Source organism: Narcine bancroftii, chromosome 5, assembly GCF_036971445.1.
Source record: "Narcine bancroftii isolate sNarBan1 chromosome 5, sNarBan1.hap1, whole genome shotgun sequence".
Lineage (NCBI taxonomy): Eukaryota > Metazoa > Chordata > Chondrichthyes > Torpediniformes > Narcinidae > Narcine > Narcine bancroftii.
This window is the reverse complement of record NC_091473.1, coordinates 204,974,054-204,987,511: the sequence shown is the minus strand read 5'-3', so window position 1 is coordinate 204,987,511 and position 13,458 is coordinate 204,974,054. Positions and strand designations below refer to the sequence as shown.

The 13,458-nt window shown below is 53.3% G+C and overlaps 1 protein-coding gene across 3 annotated transcripts; it reads left to right on the top strand.

The window, feature by feature from the left end:
- The first annotated feature begins 16 nt into the window (after nt 1-16).
- LOC138762893 (uncharacterized) lies at nt 17-12,674 on the top strand. Of its 3 annotated transcripts, none has more exons than XM_069936410.1 (8): nt 17-307; nt 1,187-1,269; nt 2,336-2,420; nt 2,909-3,009; nt 4,564-4,624; nt 5,308-5,381; nt 9,883-9,916; nt 12,093-12,674. In XM_069936410.1, exons 1-8 carry the CDS (start codon nt 28-30, stop codon nt 12,182-12,184), a joined length of 810 nt encoding a protein of 269 aa, XP_069792511.1. In that variant the 5' UTR covers nt 17-27; the 3' UTR covers nt 12,185-12,674. The 3 variants fall into 3 exon arrangements, with proteins under 3 accessions (XP_069792511.1, XP_069792510.1, XP_069792513.1); XM_069936409.1 differs by having other exon boundaries at nt 5,293-5,381; XM_069936412.1 differs by lacking the exon at nt 9,883-9,916 and having other exon boundaries at nt 5,293-5,381; nt 12,093-12,179.
- The last annotated feature ends 784 nt before the right edge of the window (nt 12,675-13,458 follow it).

The following is a 13,458-nucleotide window of genomic DNA, read 5'->3' as shown; positions in this document are numbered from 1 at the left end:
TGAATTGAGGGGCTGAGATATGGGGTTATGGGTGTGAAAGAAAAGGGAAGGGTTAGACGATTGTGGAGGAGGTCAGAAAGACATAGTAGGCTGAAGGGCCTGTACTACGCTGGAGTGTTCAATCTTTCTTCCCTCCCCAGCTCTGAATGCAGTGAACAGGACACTAATCAAGGTGCTGATCCCAAAGAACCAGAGGCCAGATGTCCGGGAGTTACCCCGGCAGGAGGCGCGGACAAGATTGATATTCTGGAGGAGCTGATGGCACGTTGCTGGCACAACGAGCCCGGGCAACGACCGGCGTTCAAAGGTGGGACAGACATAGAGTGAGGCTATCTACACAGGGTCTCCTCACACACTCCTGGGGACAGAGACTGAAACTCCCACCACACCGTCCCTTCACATGTTCCCAGGGACAGACACAGAGTGAAGTTCTATCCGCACCGTCCCGTCACACTCTCTGGGTACAGACACAGAGTGAAGCTCCCTCTGCACCGACCCGTCACACACTCCAGGGACAGACACGGTGAAGCTCCCTCCGCACTGTCCCCTCACACACTCGCTCGGGGACAGACACAGAGTGAAGTTTCCTCCGCACAGTCCCCTCACACACTCCCTGGGGACAGACACAGAGTGAAGCTCCCTCTGCACCATCCCGTCACACACTCCCGGGGACAGACACAGAGTGAAGCTCCCTCCGCACTGTCCCTTCACACACTCCGGGGACAGACACGGTGAAGTTCCCTCCGCACCGTCCCCTCACACACTCCGGGGACAGACACGGTGAAGTTCCCTCCGCACCGTCCCCTCACACACTCCGGGGACAGACACGGTGAAGTTCCCTCCGCACCGTCCCCTCACACGTTCCCGGGGTCAGACACAGAGTGAAGTTCCCTCTGCACCGTCCCCTCACACACTTCCGGGGACAGACACAGAGTTAAACTCCCTCCGCACCATCCCCTCACACACTTCCGGGAACAGACACAGAGTGAAGCTCCCTCCGCACCATCCCGTCACACACTCCAAGGGACAGACACAGAGTGAAGTTCTCTCTGCACCGTCCCATCGCATACCCGCAGATGGAACTGGAACTGCAGGATGGAGACAAGGGGTGGTGGTGGGGGTGGGGGGGGAGCGTTAAACGTCACATTTGCTGAGACCTTCCCATTGTTCTCTGTGGCCCCAACAGAGGTGGTGATGTCCACGGGTGCGGTTCTCAGAGCTCATCGAGGGAAAGTACTAGACGCTGTGCACCACGTGCTGTCCAATCTCGTGAGTGTTGCAGTGGTGGGGGTTGGGGTGGGGGTAGAGGATCACTGGCCAGTTGGGGCAGGAACGGGATGCTGTTGGCCACTGAGTTGGGACAGTGGGTAGTGTCACAAACTCTACTACCCATTTCGCCATGTCTTTCTGCTCAGGTCCTGTTTCTCAGGGTCTGGATGGTGGCCCCTCGTGTCCTTCCCCATCACTGGCACTGGGGGTGGGAGTGGGGAGAGAGTGGGAATGGGAGGGAGGAAGAGAGGGGGGTGAGTCGTTGTGGGTGGGAGGAAAGAGAGAGGGGACAGGAGGAAGGGATGAGGGGGAAAGGGGGAGGAAAGGTGGGGGTGAGGGGGAATAGGGGAGGGGGAAGGGTGAGGCATAGTGAAAGGGGAAAGGGGGAGGGGAGAGGCTTAAGGAAGGGTAAAGGAGGGAGAGGGGGTATGAGTAGGTGAAAGGATGAGGGGAGAGCGAAAGGAGCTGGAGGGGTGGTGGAGGGGAGAAGGAGAGAGCTGGACGGGAAAGTGAGGGAGGGAGGAAGAGGGGAGAGGGATGGAGATGGAGGGAAAAGGAGATGGAGGGATGTGGAGGGGAGAGGGAGGGAGGTGGATGGGAGAGGGAGGAAGGGAGGTAGATGGGAGAGGGAGGGAGATGGAGGGGAGAGGGAAGGGGAGAGGGTGGGAGAGGGAGGGAGTGGAAGGGAGAGGGAGGGATGTGGATGGGAGAGGGAGGGATGTGGGATGGAGAGGGTGGAAAGGGGATGGGAGAAGGAGGGGGTGGAAGGGAGAGGAGAGAGGTGGAGGGGAGAGGAGAGAGGTGGGAGGGGAGAGGGAGGGAGGTAGAGGGATGGAGGTAGAGGGAGGGAAGGGAGAGAGGGAGGGAGGTGGAGGGGAGAGGAGATGTGGACGTTTGAGGTTGGGAGGGTGGAGGGGAATAGGGGAGGGGGAGGGGGGAGGCATAGTGAAGGGGAAAGGGGAGGGGAGAGGGAAGGAAGGGGAGAGGGAGGGATGTGGATAGGAGGTGGAGGGGAGAGGGAGGGAAGTTGAAACACCAGTTGACCTGCCTCCCCCTCTTGCTGCAGAACCGTCAGCCGCGAGACGACGTTTTTGAGCAGCCTGTCTTCACCAGGACACTGGGACCCTCCGCTGGGATTCACCAGTCCACCAGTGAGTAGTCTGATGACCTTCTCCTGTCCATGTGAATGGTAGGACCTCAATGGGCCAAACAGCCTCCTGCCCTGCTGGGAGCAGTGCCTGCAAGGGCCAAATGGCTTGTCCTGAGGGTAGAAGCTGCAAGACAGCCTCCTCCTGTTTCTTTTGGGCTGAATGGTCTCCATGGGGTAACAAGCCCAAGAGAGGCCTAACGCACACTATATATACCCATGGATAGCTGGTCTAGAGGGACAGAATGGCCTACTCCCATCCATTGGATAGCAGATATGAGGGGCCAAGGATCCACCAGCTAACCTGTGGATAGCAGTCCTAGAAACTGAATGGTCTCCTGTCCTTCAGGTAGCATGGAGAGGGACTGAGGGGCCACCTCCTGTCCAGGGTAGTAGCTTTGAGAGACCGAATGCCCATTTCCTCAGCCAGGTTAGCAGCCCTAAGAGGGGCAGAAGAGCCTCCAGGTGCCTGATGTTGGTCTCTGTCCACAGGGAAGCTCCTCAAGGAAGGAAAGCTGGGGCCCTCAGGTCTCCCTGGGCCTGTTCCCTCAGAGGGCCCCATGATGGCAGCTTGGATGCCTCCCCTTGCTGAGGTAAGGGGAAAGGGGTGCGGGAGGGAGCAAGGAGGAGGGAGGAGGAGCAAAGGGGGCCAGCATGAACAACCTTTCCTCACGCTCGGTTGCTCCCCGGGGACGGATCCTCCTCGGTACCCAGAAGTCCTTGTGGCAAGGGTGGCATGGTGGGGGTTAGGGAGGAGAGGGGGTCCGTGCCTGGTGTAGCTCCCAATGTCCCAGCTGTAGTATGTCCACTGCGCTGGGGAGGGGCGGGAAAGATTCACTGCGGACCGCAAGGGGCTGTGTGATGGGGCTGGGACATTTCTCCCTGGAGCATCAGAGGCTGAGGGACAGGGGAGGGTCCTGAGAGGTGTATTAATCAGTAGGAGTGTGGATAAGGTCACAGTCATTCCCCCCCAACCACCCCTCTCCAGGGTTGGGGGGGCCTACTAAACACAGAGGGCACAGGTTTCAGGTGAGAGGGACAGGAGATCAAAAGGGGGTCTGAAGGGAGGCACCTTCTTCATACGGAGGGTGATGGGTGTATGAGATGAGCTGCCGGGGGAAGGGGAAATAGCCTTTTGCTATCCCTATCTCCCTCTCTTTATCCCATCACTCTTACCTCACTCTCCCCATCTCTCTCCCCCCACTCTCCCCCCTCTCTCTCCATCTCCTTCTCTACCCCATCCCTCTACCCCACTTTTTTCCCCTCCCCGTCTCTCCCCATCTCCATCCCTCTTACCCCACTCTCCCCCTCTCCCCATCTCTCACCCCACTCCCCCCTCCCCCACTCTCCCCATATCCCTCTCAACCCCATCCCTCTTCCACCACTCCACCTCCCTCACCATCTCTCTCCACCTCTCCCCCCATTCTCCCCATCGCCCTCTTACCCCACACTCCCCCCATTCTCTCCCTTCACTCTCCCCCACTCTCCCTATCTCCCTCTCTACCCAATCCCTCTTACTCCAAATTCCCCCTCTCACTCCCAATCTCTCTCCCACTCTCCCCTGCCCCCACTCTCCCTCCACTCTCCCCGTCTCTCCCCCACTCCCCCCTTTCTCCCCAATATCTCCATCTCCCTCTCCACCCCATCCCTCTTACCCCACTCTCTCCTCTCCCTCCCCATCTCTCCCCCCCACTCTACCCTCTCCCCCCACTCTCCCAATCTCCCTCTTACTCCACTCTCCCCCTTTGTCTCTCCCCCTTTCACTCCCCATCTCCCTCTCAATCCCATCCTTCACTTTCCTCACTCTTTCCTCTCCACTTTCCCCTCTCTCCATTCAATCCTCTCCACCTTCCCTCCTTGCCCCTCTCTCCCCATCCCCCTCTCTCCCTCCCCCCTCTCCTCCCTCTGCCCTAACTTCCTCTCCTCCCTCACCCTCTCCCTCCCACTATCTCCTCTCTCCACTCCTCTGCCCCCTTTCTATCCCACCCCCCACTCTCCCCCGCCTACTCCCTTCCCCTTGCTCTCTCCCCTCTCTGTGAGAGCTTGCCCCAATGGTGATGGGATCGGGAGGGTCCACTCTGCGGTAACCCACTCCAGCCTCCAATTAAGTGAGGCTGCAGTCGATGAGCGTGTTTATTCTTTGACAGGTGAGGGACAAGGTTGTTGAACATCTCAGAGTTGGAGTCAATGAGGACCAGGCCATATCAGGTATCGGAGAGTATGGGAAGGGGTGGGGATAAATTGAAGGGTGGACAGTAGGAGTGAATGGGAAGGGGTGGGGACCATTGGGAATGTGGACAGTGGGAGTGAATGGGAAGGGGTCGGATCCATTGGGAATGTGGACAGTGGAAGTGAATGGGAAGGGGTGGGGCCATTGGGAATGTGGACAGAGGGAGTGAATGTGAAAGGGTGGGGGATATTTTGGGAATGTGGATAGTGAGAGTGAATGGGAAGGGTGGGGATCATTGGGAATGTGGACATTGGGAGTGAATGGAAAGGGGTGGGGACCATTGGAAATGTGGACAGTGTGTTTGAATGGGAAGGGGTCGGATCCATTGGGAATGTGGACAGTGGAAGTGAATGGGAAGGGGTGGGGCCATTGGGAATGTGGACAGAGGGAGTGAATGGGAAAGGGTGGGGGATATTTTGGGAATGTGGATAGTGAGAGTGAATGGGAAGAGTGGGGATCAATTGGGAATGTAGGCAGTGGGAGTGAATGGGAAGGGGTGGGGATCATTGGGAATGTGGACATTGGGAGTGAATGAAAAGGGGTGGGGGACCATTGGAAATGTGGACAGTGTGTTTGAATGGGAAGGGATGGGATTGGGAATAGTAGGGGTGGATGGGGAACTGAAGCTTCTTTCCACCTTGCCCAGCCACTTCCCTTGCAGAAGAGAAGCAAAGTCCGCCTCTGTCATGGATGAGACAGGAGTCAGGTGAAGGGAATCTGAGCTACACCACACAGGTAACCACAATGCACCCTGATCAATGTCAAAGGTCAGCAGTCGGGACTGAATCTTCCCCAAGACACACACAAATCGGGGCTCTGCTCTTGTCCCATCTCCCTGCGCCTATCATATCTTTCCAAATCTTTCCCTCCATCTCCCAATCCAAATGTATTTCCCAGTCACTCCTACTCTCCACATTCCCAATGGATCCCCACCCTTCCCATTCATTCCCATTCTCCACATTCCCAATTGATCCCCACCCCTTCCCATTCACTCTCACTATCCACATTCGCAAAATATCCTCCACCCTTTCCCATTCACTCCCACTGTCCACATTCCCAATGGCCGCACCCTTTCCCATTCACTCCCACTGTCCACATTCCCAATGGCCCCACCCCTTTCCATTCACTCCCACTGTACACATTCTCTTTTTTTTAAATTTTTTTATTTTTCACACCATAAACCACATTGACCATGATACATACTTTTTCCTTTTCAAATATATACAGTGCCATTTTCTCCCCCCCCCCCTCCCTCCTCCCATCCCACCCTCCCTACCTCCCCCCACCCCATCCATTTAAAGTACAAAATCTAGGATACATTAAACCAGTCAAACAATGTTGCCATTCAATAAAAATAAACAAGAAATTCCACTGAGTCAATTCTTTTCATTTCCTTCTCCTTTCGTTAATTTAGGTAGTGAATGACCCCGGTAGGTTTTCTCTATTGTGTTTCATGTAAGGCTCCCATATTTGTTCAAATATTTCAATATTTTTTCTTAAACTATATGTTATTTTTTCTAATGGAATACATTTATTCATTTCTATATACCATTGTTGTATTTTCAAATTATCTTCCAATTTCCAGGTTGACATAATACATTTTTTTGCTACGGCTAGAGCTATTTAACAAATCTTTTTTGTGCACCATCGAAATCAATTCCAAATTCTTTGTTTTTTATGTTACTTAGGAGGAAGATCTCTGGATTTTTTGGTATATTGTTTTCTGTAATTTTATTTAATATTTGGTTGAGATCTTCCCAAAATTTTTCTACTTTCTCACATGTCCAGATTGCATGAATTGTTGTTCCCATTTCTTTGTTACATCGAAAACATCTGTCAGATACTGTTGGGTCCCATTTATTTAACTTTTGAGGTGTAATGTATAGCCTGTGTATCCAGTTATATTGTATCATACGTAACCTCGTATTTATTGTATTTCTCATCGTTCCAGATCATAACTTCTCCCATGTTTCCTTTTTTATCTTTATATTTAAATCTTGTTCCCATTTTTGTTTAGTTTTACCATTTGTTTCCTCATGCTCCTTTTCTTGCAGTTTAATATACATATTTGTTATAAATCTTTTGATTATCATTGTATCTGTAATCACATATTCAAAGTTACTTCCCTCTGGTAACCTCAGACTGCTTCCTAATTTGTCCTTCCACTGTACACATTCCCAATGGTCCCCCCCCTTCCCATTCACTCCTACTGTCCACCCTTCCAATTTATCCCCACCCCTTCCCATACTCCCCAATACCTGATATGGCCTGGTCCTCATTGACTCCAACTCTGAGATGTTCAACAACCTTGTCCCTCACCTGTCAAAGAATAAACATGCTCGTCGACTGCAGCCTCACTTAATTGGAGGCTGGAGTGGGTTACCGCAGAGTGGACCCTCCCGATCCCATCACCATTGGGCAAGCTCTCACAGAGAGGGGAGAGAGCAAGGGGAAGGGAGTAGGCGGGGAGAGTGGGGGTGGGATAGAAAGGGGGCAGAGAGTGGAGAGAGGAGATAGTGGGAGGGAGAGGGTGAGGGAGGAGAGGAAGTTAGGGCAGAGGGAGAGAGTGGGAGGGAGAGGGCATGGGGATAGAGGGGCAGGGAGGGAAGGGGAAGGGAGAGGATTGAATGGAGAGAGGGGAAAGTGGAGAGGAAAGAGTGAGGAAAGTGAAGGATGGTGTTGAGAGGGAGATGGGGAGAGAAAGGGGGAGAGACAGAGGGGAAGAGTGGAGTAAGAGGGAGATTGGGAGAGTGGGGGGAGAGGATAGAGTGGGGGGAGTGATGGGGAGGGAGAGGAGAGAGTGGGTTGAAGGATGGGGTGGAGAGGGAGATGGAGATATTGGGGAGAAAGGGGGAGTGGGGGAGAGACGGAGAGAATGGAGGGAAAGAGAGGGGGAGAGTGGGGGCAGGAGGGAGTGGGAGAGATTGGGAGGAAGTGGGAGAGATTGGGATGGAGAGGGGGAGAGTGGAGGGAGAGGGATTGGGTAGAGAGGGAGATAGGGAGAGTGGGGGAGAGTGAAGGGTGAGAATGGGGGAGTGTGGGGTAAGAGGGAGATGGGGAGAATGGGAAGAGGTGGAGAGAGATGGTGAGGGAGGTGGAGTGAGGTAAGAGGGATGGGGTTGAGAGGGATATGGGGAGAGTGGGGGAGGGGGGAGTGGGGTGAGAGATGGGGAGGGAGAGGGGGAGAGTGGGGTAAGAGGGATGGAGATGGGGAGAGAGGGGGAGGGGAGAAAGTGGGGTAAGAGGGATGGGGTAGAGAAGGAGATGAAGATAATACTGACGCAAAATCAGCTAATCCCTTTTACAATAAATAACCTTGGGAAGCAGTCTGAGGTTACCAGAGGGAAGTAATTTTGAATATGTGATTACAGACACAATGATAATCAAAAAATTTATAACAAATATGTATATTAAACTGCAAGAAAAGGAGAATGAGGAAACAAATGGTAAAACTAAACAAAAATGGGAACAAGATCTAAGCATAAAGATAAAGAATGAAACATGGGAAAAGCTATGCTCCGGAACGATGAGAAATACAATAAACACGAGGTTACGGATGATACAATATAACTGGATACACAGGCTATACATTACACCGCAAAAGTTAAATAAATGGGACCCAGCAGTATCTGACAGATGTTTTCGCTGTAAAAAGGAAATGGGAACAACATTTCATGCAATCTGGACATGTGAGAAAGTGAAAAAATTTTGGGAAGATCTAAACCAGACATTAAATAAAATCACAAAAAGCAATATACCAAAAAACCCAGAGATCTTCCTCCTAAGTAACATAAAAAACAAAGAATTTGGACTTGATTTGGATGGTGCACAAAAAAGATTTGTTAGGATAGCCCTAGCTGTAGCAAAAAAATGTATTATGTCAGCCTGGAAATTAGAAGATAACTTGAGAATACAACAATGGTATACCATTGATAGAGATAGGGGTAGAAATGAATAAATGTATTCCATTAGAAAAAAGTAACATAATTTAAGAAATAATATTACAATATTTGAACAAATATGGGAGCCATACATGAAACACAATAGAGAAAACCTACCGTGGACATCTACCACCTAAAATGACAGAGAAGGAGGAGGAAATGAAAAGAATTGACTCAGTGGAATTTCTTGTTTATTTTTATTGAGTGACAACATTGTTTGACTGGTTTAATGTATCTTAGATTCTGAACTTTAAATGAATGGGAGAGGAGGTAGGGAGGGTGGGATGGGAAGAGGGAGGGGGGGAGAAAACGACACTGTATATATTTGAAAAGAAAAATGTATGTATCTTGATCAATGTGGTTTATAGTGTGAAAAATAAAAAATGTTAAAAAAAGAGGAGATGGAGAGAGAGGGGGGAGTGGGGGAGAGAGATGGGGAGAGTGAGGTAAGAGTGATGGGGTAAAGAGAGGGAGATAGGGATAGCAAAAGGCTATTTCCCCTTCCCCCGGCAGCTCATCTCATACACCCACCACCCTCCGTATGAAGAAGGTGCCTCCCTTCAGACCCCCTTTTGATCTCCTGTCCCTCTCACCTGAAACCTGTGCCCTCTGTGTTTAGTAGGCTCCCCAACCCTGGAGAGGGGAGGTTGGGGGGGAATGACTGTGACCTTATCCACACTCCTCCTGATTAATTCACCTCTCAGGACCCTCCCCTGTCCCTCAGCCTCCGACACTCCAGGGAAAAAAACGTCCCAGCCCCATCACACCAGCCCCTTGTGGTCCGCGGTGAATCTTTCCCGCCCCCTCCCCAGCGCAGTGACATACTACAGCTGGGACATTGGAGCTACATTCAGCGTGGGCCTCACGCACCTCTTGTCCCGTCGCGACAGGGCGGCCCAGCTCCTGGTCCCAGTGCCCCTAACCGGTGAAAGCAGGCATGTTGAACCCCCTTCTTTGCTGGCTCACGTCCCTGAGTCCCCGCTGACTGGGAATGATGGACCTGTTACTCCACCCATCCCCACCTCAGCTACAACCCTCCACGTTAGGCGGGAGGGGCGAGGTGGTCTTGTGTATTCTTCATTGAAACGCAGAAGTCTGCAGGGACTGTGATTGCAGTGAAAACACAGAACTGCTGGTGATGCTCGGATCAGAAGGAAAACGTGGCTTCCCCTCTCCCACCATCAGCTTGGCGTCACCACCACCCGTCACCACTCTAGAGAGAAAAGTCCCAGCTCCATCAGACACGTTCTCCAATCCAGGCAACATCCTGATCAATCTCCTCTCTTACCTTTCAGAGGAACCTTCCTAAACCGTCCAGATGGTCATCTGGTGAGTCCGCCGAGTGAGGTGGGATGAGGGCAATGGCAGTGAGAGCTGGAGTTCTCTTCGGAGGGGGGTCGCGGTAGCGAGATGTGAACACAAGAAGAGGGAATGTTGCACCCCCCACCCCTCCACTGCCCGAGCCTCTCCTACACCATCCTCTGCCTATTCTCACTTGCCTGGCATCCACCAAGGATTAGAAGCTCGCCCCTGTACATGTCCAACACCTCCCCTATCCCTTTGTCTTCTTCCCTCCAGCTGCTCTCCACCCCCCTTCGCTCTCTGTTCAGAAAGCTACCCCCTCAGCGTTATTTTCTCTTTTCCCCTCCTGCCTGTAGCTACCATTGACCTCCTTTTACCAGTTAGCCTGTGCTACTGCCTCCGCCCTTTCCTCCCTCCTCTCCTCCCCGCCTGCCCCCCTACCTTTTTGTTCAGATGCCTGCCTGCTGTTGGCTCCCACCTTGACAAAGGGCTCAGGCTTGAAACCTTCCTGGAGACGGTCATGACCTGCTGAGTTTCTCCAGCACATTTGTGAGTTGCCCTGCCATCTCTGGACCTGCAAACTTTCCTGGTGAACTCTCTTGGGAGAGACCTGGTGGGGATAGAGAGTGGGCAGTAGAGACTCACATAGGACATTATCCAGAACAGAGGTCTGTAGTAATAGGGAGAGATCGGAGGGGCTGGGATTATTCTTCTGGAGGAGGGCTGTAGTTGTTATACCCCTCTGACATTAATCCCCCTCTCTCACACTATCCCTCAATTACTCCTCTTCCCCACTGAACCCCCTTTGATGTTACCCCCTCTCTCAGTGACCCCTCTCCCCCAGTGCCCTGTGTCACTGACTGTACCCCCACTGATGTTACCCCCTCTCTCAGTGACCCCTCTCCACCAGCACCCCATGTCACTGACTGTACCCCCTCTGACATTAACCCCCTCCCTCAGTGACCCCTCCCCCAGTGCCCCGTGTCACTGACTGTACCCCCACTGACGTTAACCCCCCTCCTTAATGACCCCTCCCCCACATCCCGTGTCTCTGACTGTACCCCCACTGATGTTACTCCCTCCCTCAGTGACCCCTTACCCCACTCTATCCACATCTCTACTGTCAGAGATCTATGTATCAGTGATCCCTCGTGCTCCCCAGGTCTCTCTGTCCACTCCAAATGCAGGCACATCTCTCCCTGCCTCTCCAGTCCCCTGGAACCTGATCCATATTCAGGGAATGTGGAGAATGCTGGCTTGAGGAAGGAGCGCGAGGGAAACTGGGATTGGATGACCCCTTGACAATGTCAGGTCCCGGCTCGTGGGATGTATCTGGACCGTGCAATGGCTCTTCCCTCGATCTCCAAATGCCCTGGGACACTGTCCTTGTGTTTGGAGATGGGGGATGGCCTTGGGAAGGCGAGGGGAGAATTGGAATGGGAGGTGGCTCTTGGGAAGGGGAAGGGAGTGGAAGAAATTGGGGGTGTGGGAAGGGGGTGGGTAAGGAGAGGGGGAGAGAATCGAGGTTTGATCAACCTCTTGGCAATGACGGGTCCTGGCTCCCAGAACACACATGGGCAGATAACAAGCCCTACCCACCACCTCTTAATGCCCTACGACACTGTGTTTTTGGAGATGGGACAGGACGGGTGGAGGGAAGTTGGGTGGAGGGGGGAGTGGAAGGGAGATAGGGGGAGAGAGAAAATGGGTTTAGTTGACCACTTGGCAATGGCAGGTCCTGGCTCCCAGAATGCCTGTGGGCAGAGAAATGGCCCTACCCACCTCCTAATGCCCTGGGGCACTGTCCCTGTTTGAGGATGGGTTGCGGGGAGGCAGGGGAGAAAAAGAATCTGGTGGTGTTGAAAGAGGGAGGGGGAGAAAATGGTGTTGGGGGAAGCATTGAGAAAGGCAGGAGGGCGAGAAACTGGGGATGGGAAGAGCATTAGGTAGGGGTAGGGAGTAGGGAGGGGAGACAGAATCCGGGATTAGCTGACCACTGGGCAATTGCAGGTCCCTGCTCCCAGAATGCACCAGAGCAGAGAAAAGGCCCTCACATTGATGCTCCCCTCACACCACCACTGCACACACCCTCCCCCCCTCTGTCCCGGGGATTTCTGAAGGCGGAACGATGAGGAAAACAGGGAGGGTGGGGGCGATCTCCCCCTGCCGATGAATCATCAGGTCCCTTTCCTTCTTCCGACAGTGAAGATACTCCTGCTGGAATCCTGGATGGAGAACATGCAGATCGGTAGCCGGAACACCATGAAGGTCATCCAGAGGGGTCGCAGGAAGTAGGCTCTGGACCTCCCCGCCCCTCCCGTACTATGCCCCCTCTCCCTGTCCTTCTACCCCCCCAAAACAAGGTGAGGAGGGGTCCACTCCCAGCTGGAGGAGCCCACAGTGATCCCCGAACTTCACTCAATCTCCCACCCACCCGACGTCACAGCCATTCTAGTCCGATGACTCCGAGCAGCGTGGATGAATGGAGAGATCGTGGTGGGGGGGGTCCATGACCGCAGGACACGCAAAGCAGCTGCTGCGCAGGTCGATAGTGATGGCTAATTGGGCTCTGGCCATTCACTGTGCGGTCAAGTCAAGAGGCGTGAGGTAACATTATATGTCCTGTTCTGGTCACCACACTACAGGAATCATGAGGACACTATAGAAAAAGTGCAGAGGAGATTCACAAGGATGTTGCCCGGATTGAAGAGGATAGGTTAAGTGAACTTGGAGCAACGGAGGGTGAGGGGCGACCTGACACAGGTGAACCAGATGATGATTGATTGTGGGATGAAGTGGGGGGGGGGGGGTTCCCCTCAGGGCTGAAATAGCTGACACGAGGGGGGGGGAGGGGAATGGAAGAGGCAAGTTCTTCACAGAGTGAATGTGCTGCCACCAACAGGATTGTACAACAGGATCTTTGAAGAAACTATCCGATGGGTACATGAAACTGAGGAAAATGGAGAGCGATCCTCGGCAGAGGGGGTTATTGGGTCAGCACAACTGTGGGCCAAAGGGCCTGTAGGTTTCCCTTTTCTATGTAATCTCTTCTGGACCACCCCTCCTCCAAAGCCCCCTGCCCCCCCCCCCCCCCACACATTTCCTGTTTTCAGGAAAGATGTTGTCGAGCTGGAGAGAAGATCAATGAGGACGATGCCAGAAGTCGGGGGTGGGGGTGCTGGGCTACAGGAGTGGTGGAGCAGGCTGGGGCACAGGAGGGTGAGGGGTGAGGGGGCTGATCCCATGGAAGTCCACAAAATCATGAGGGGAATAGGTCAGATGAAAGCAGAGAAACTTTTGCCCAGAGTTGAGGAGTCAGTAACCAGAAGACATGGGTTCAAGGTTGGGGTGGGGGGGGGGGGAGATTTAACAGGAGCCTGAGGAAGGGGTAATGGTCACCGCCTCAGATTTGGGGTGGTCCACTGCAGACCTAACCCCTCCTCTCCCAGAGGGAGATGAGTCTCTGGAATTCTGCCCCACTCCCTCCTTGGTAGGGGGGAGGAGGAGGAGGGGGTGAAGAGACACTCCATTGGTGAGGTTTAGACATCAAGGGAGATGTGGGCAGGCAT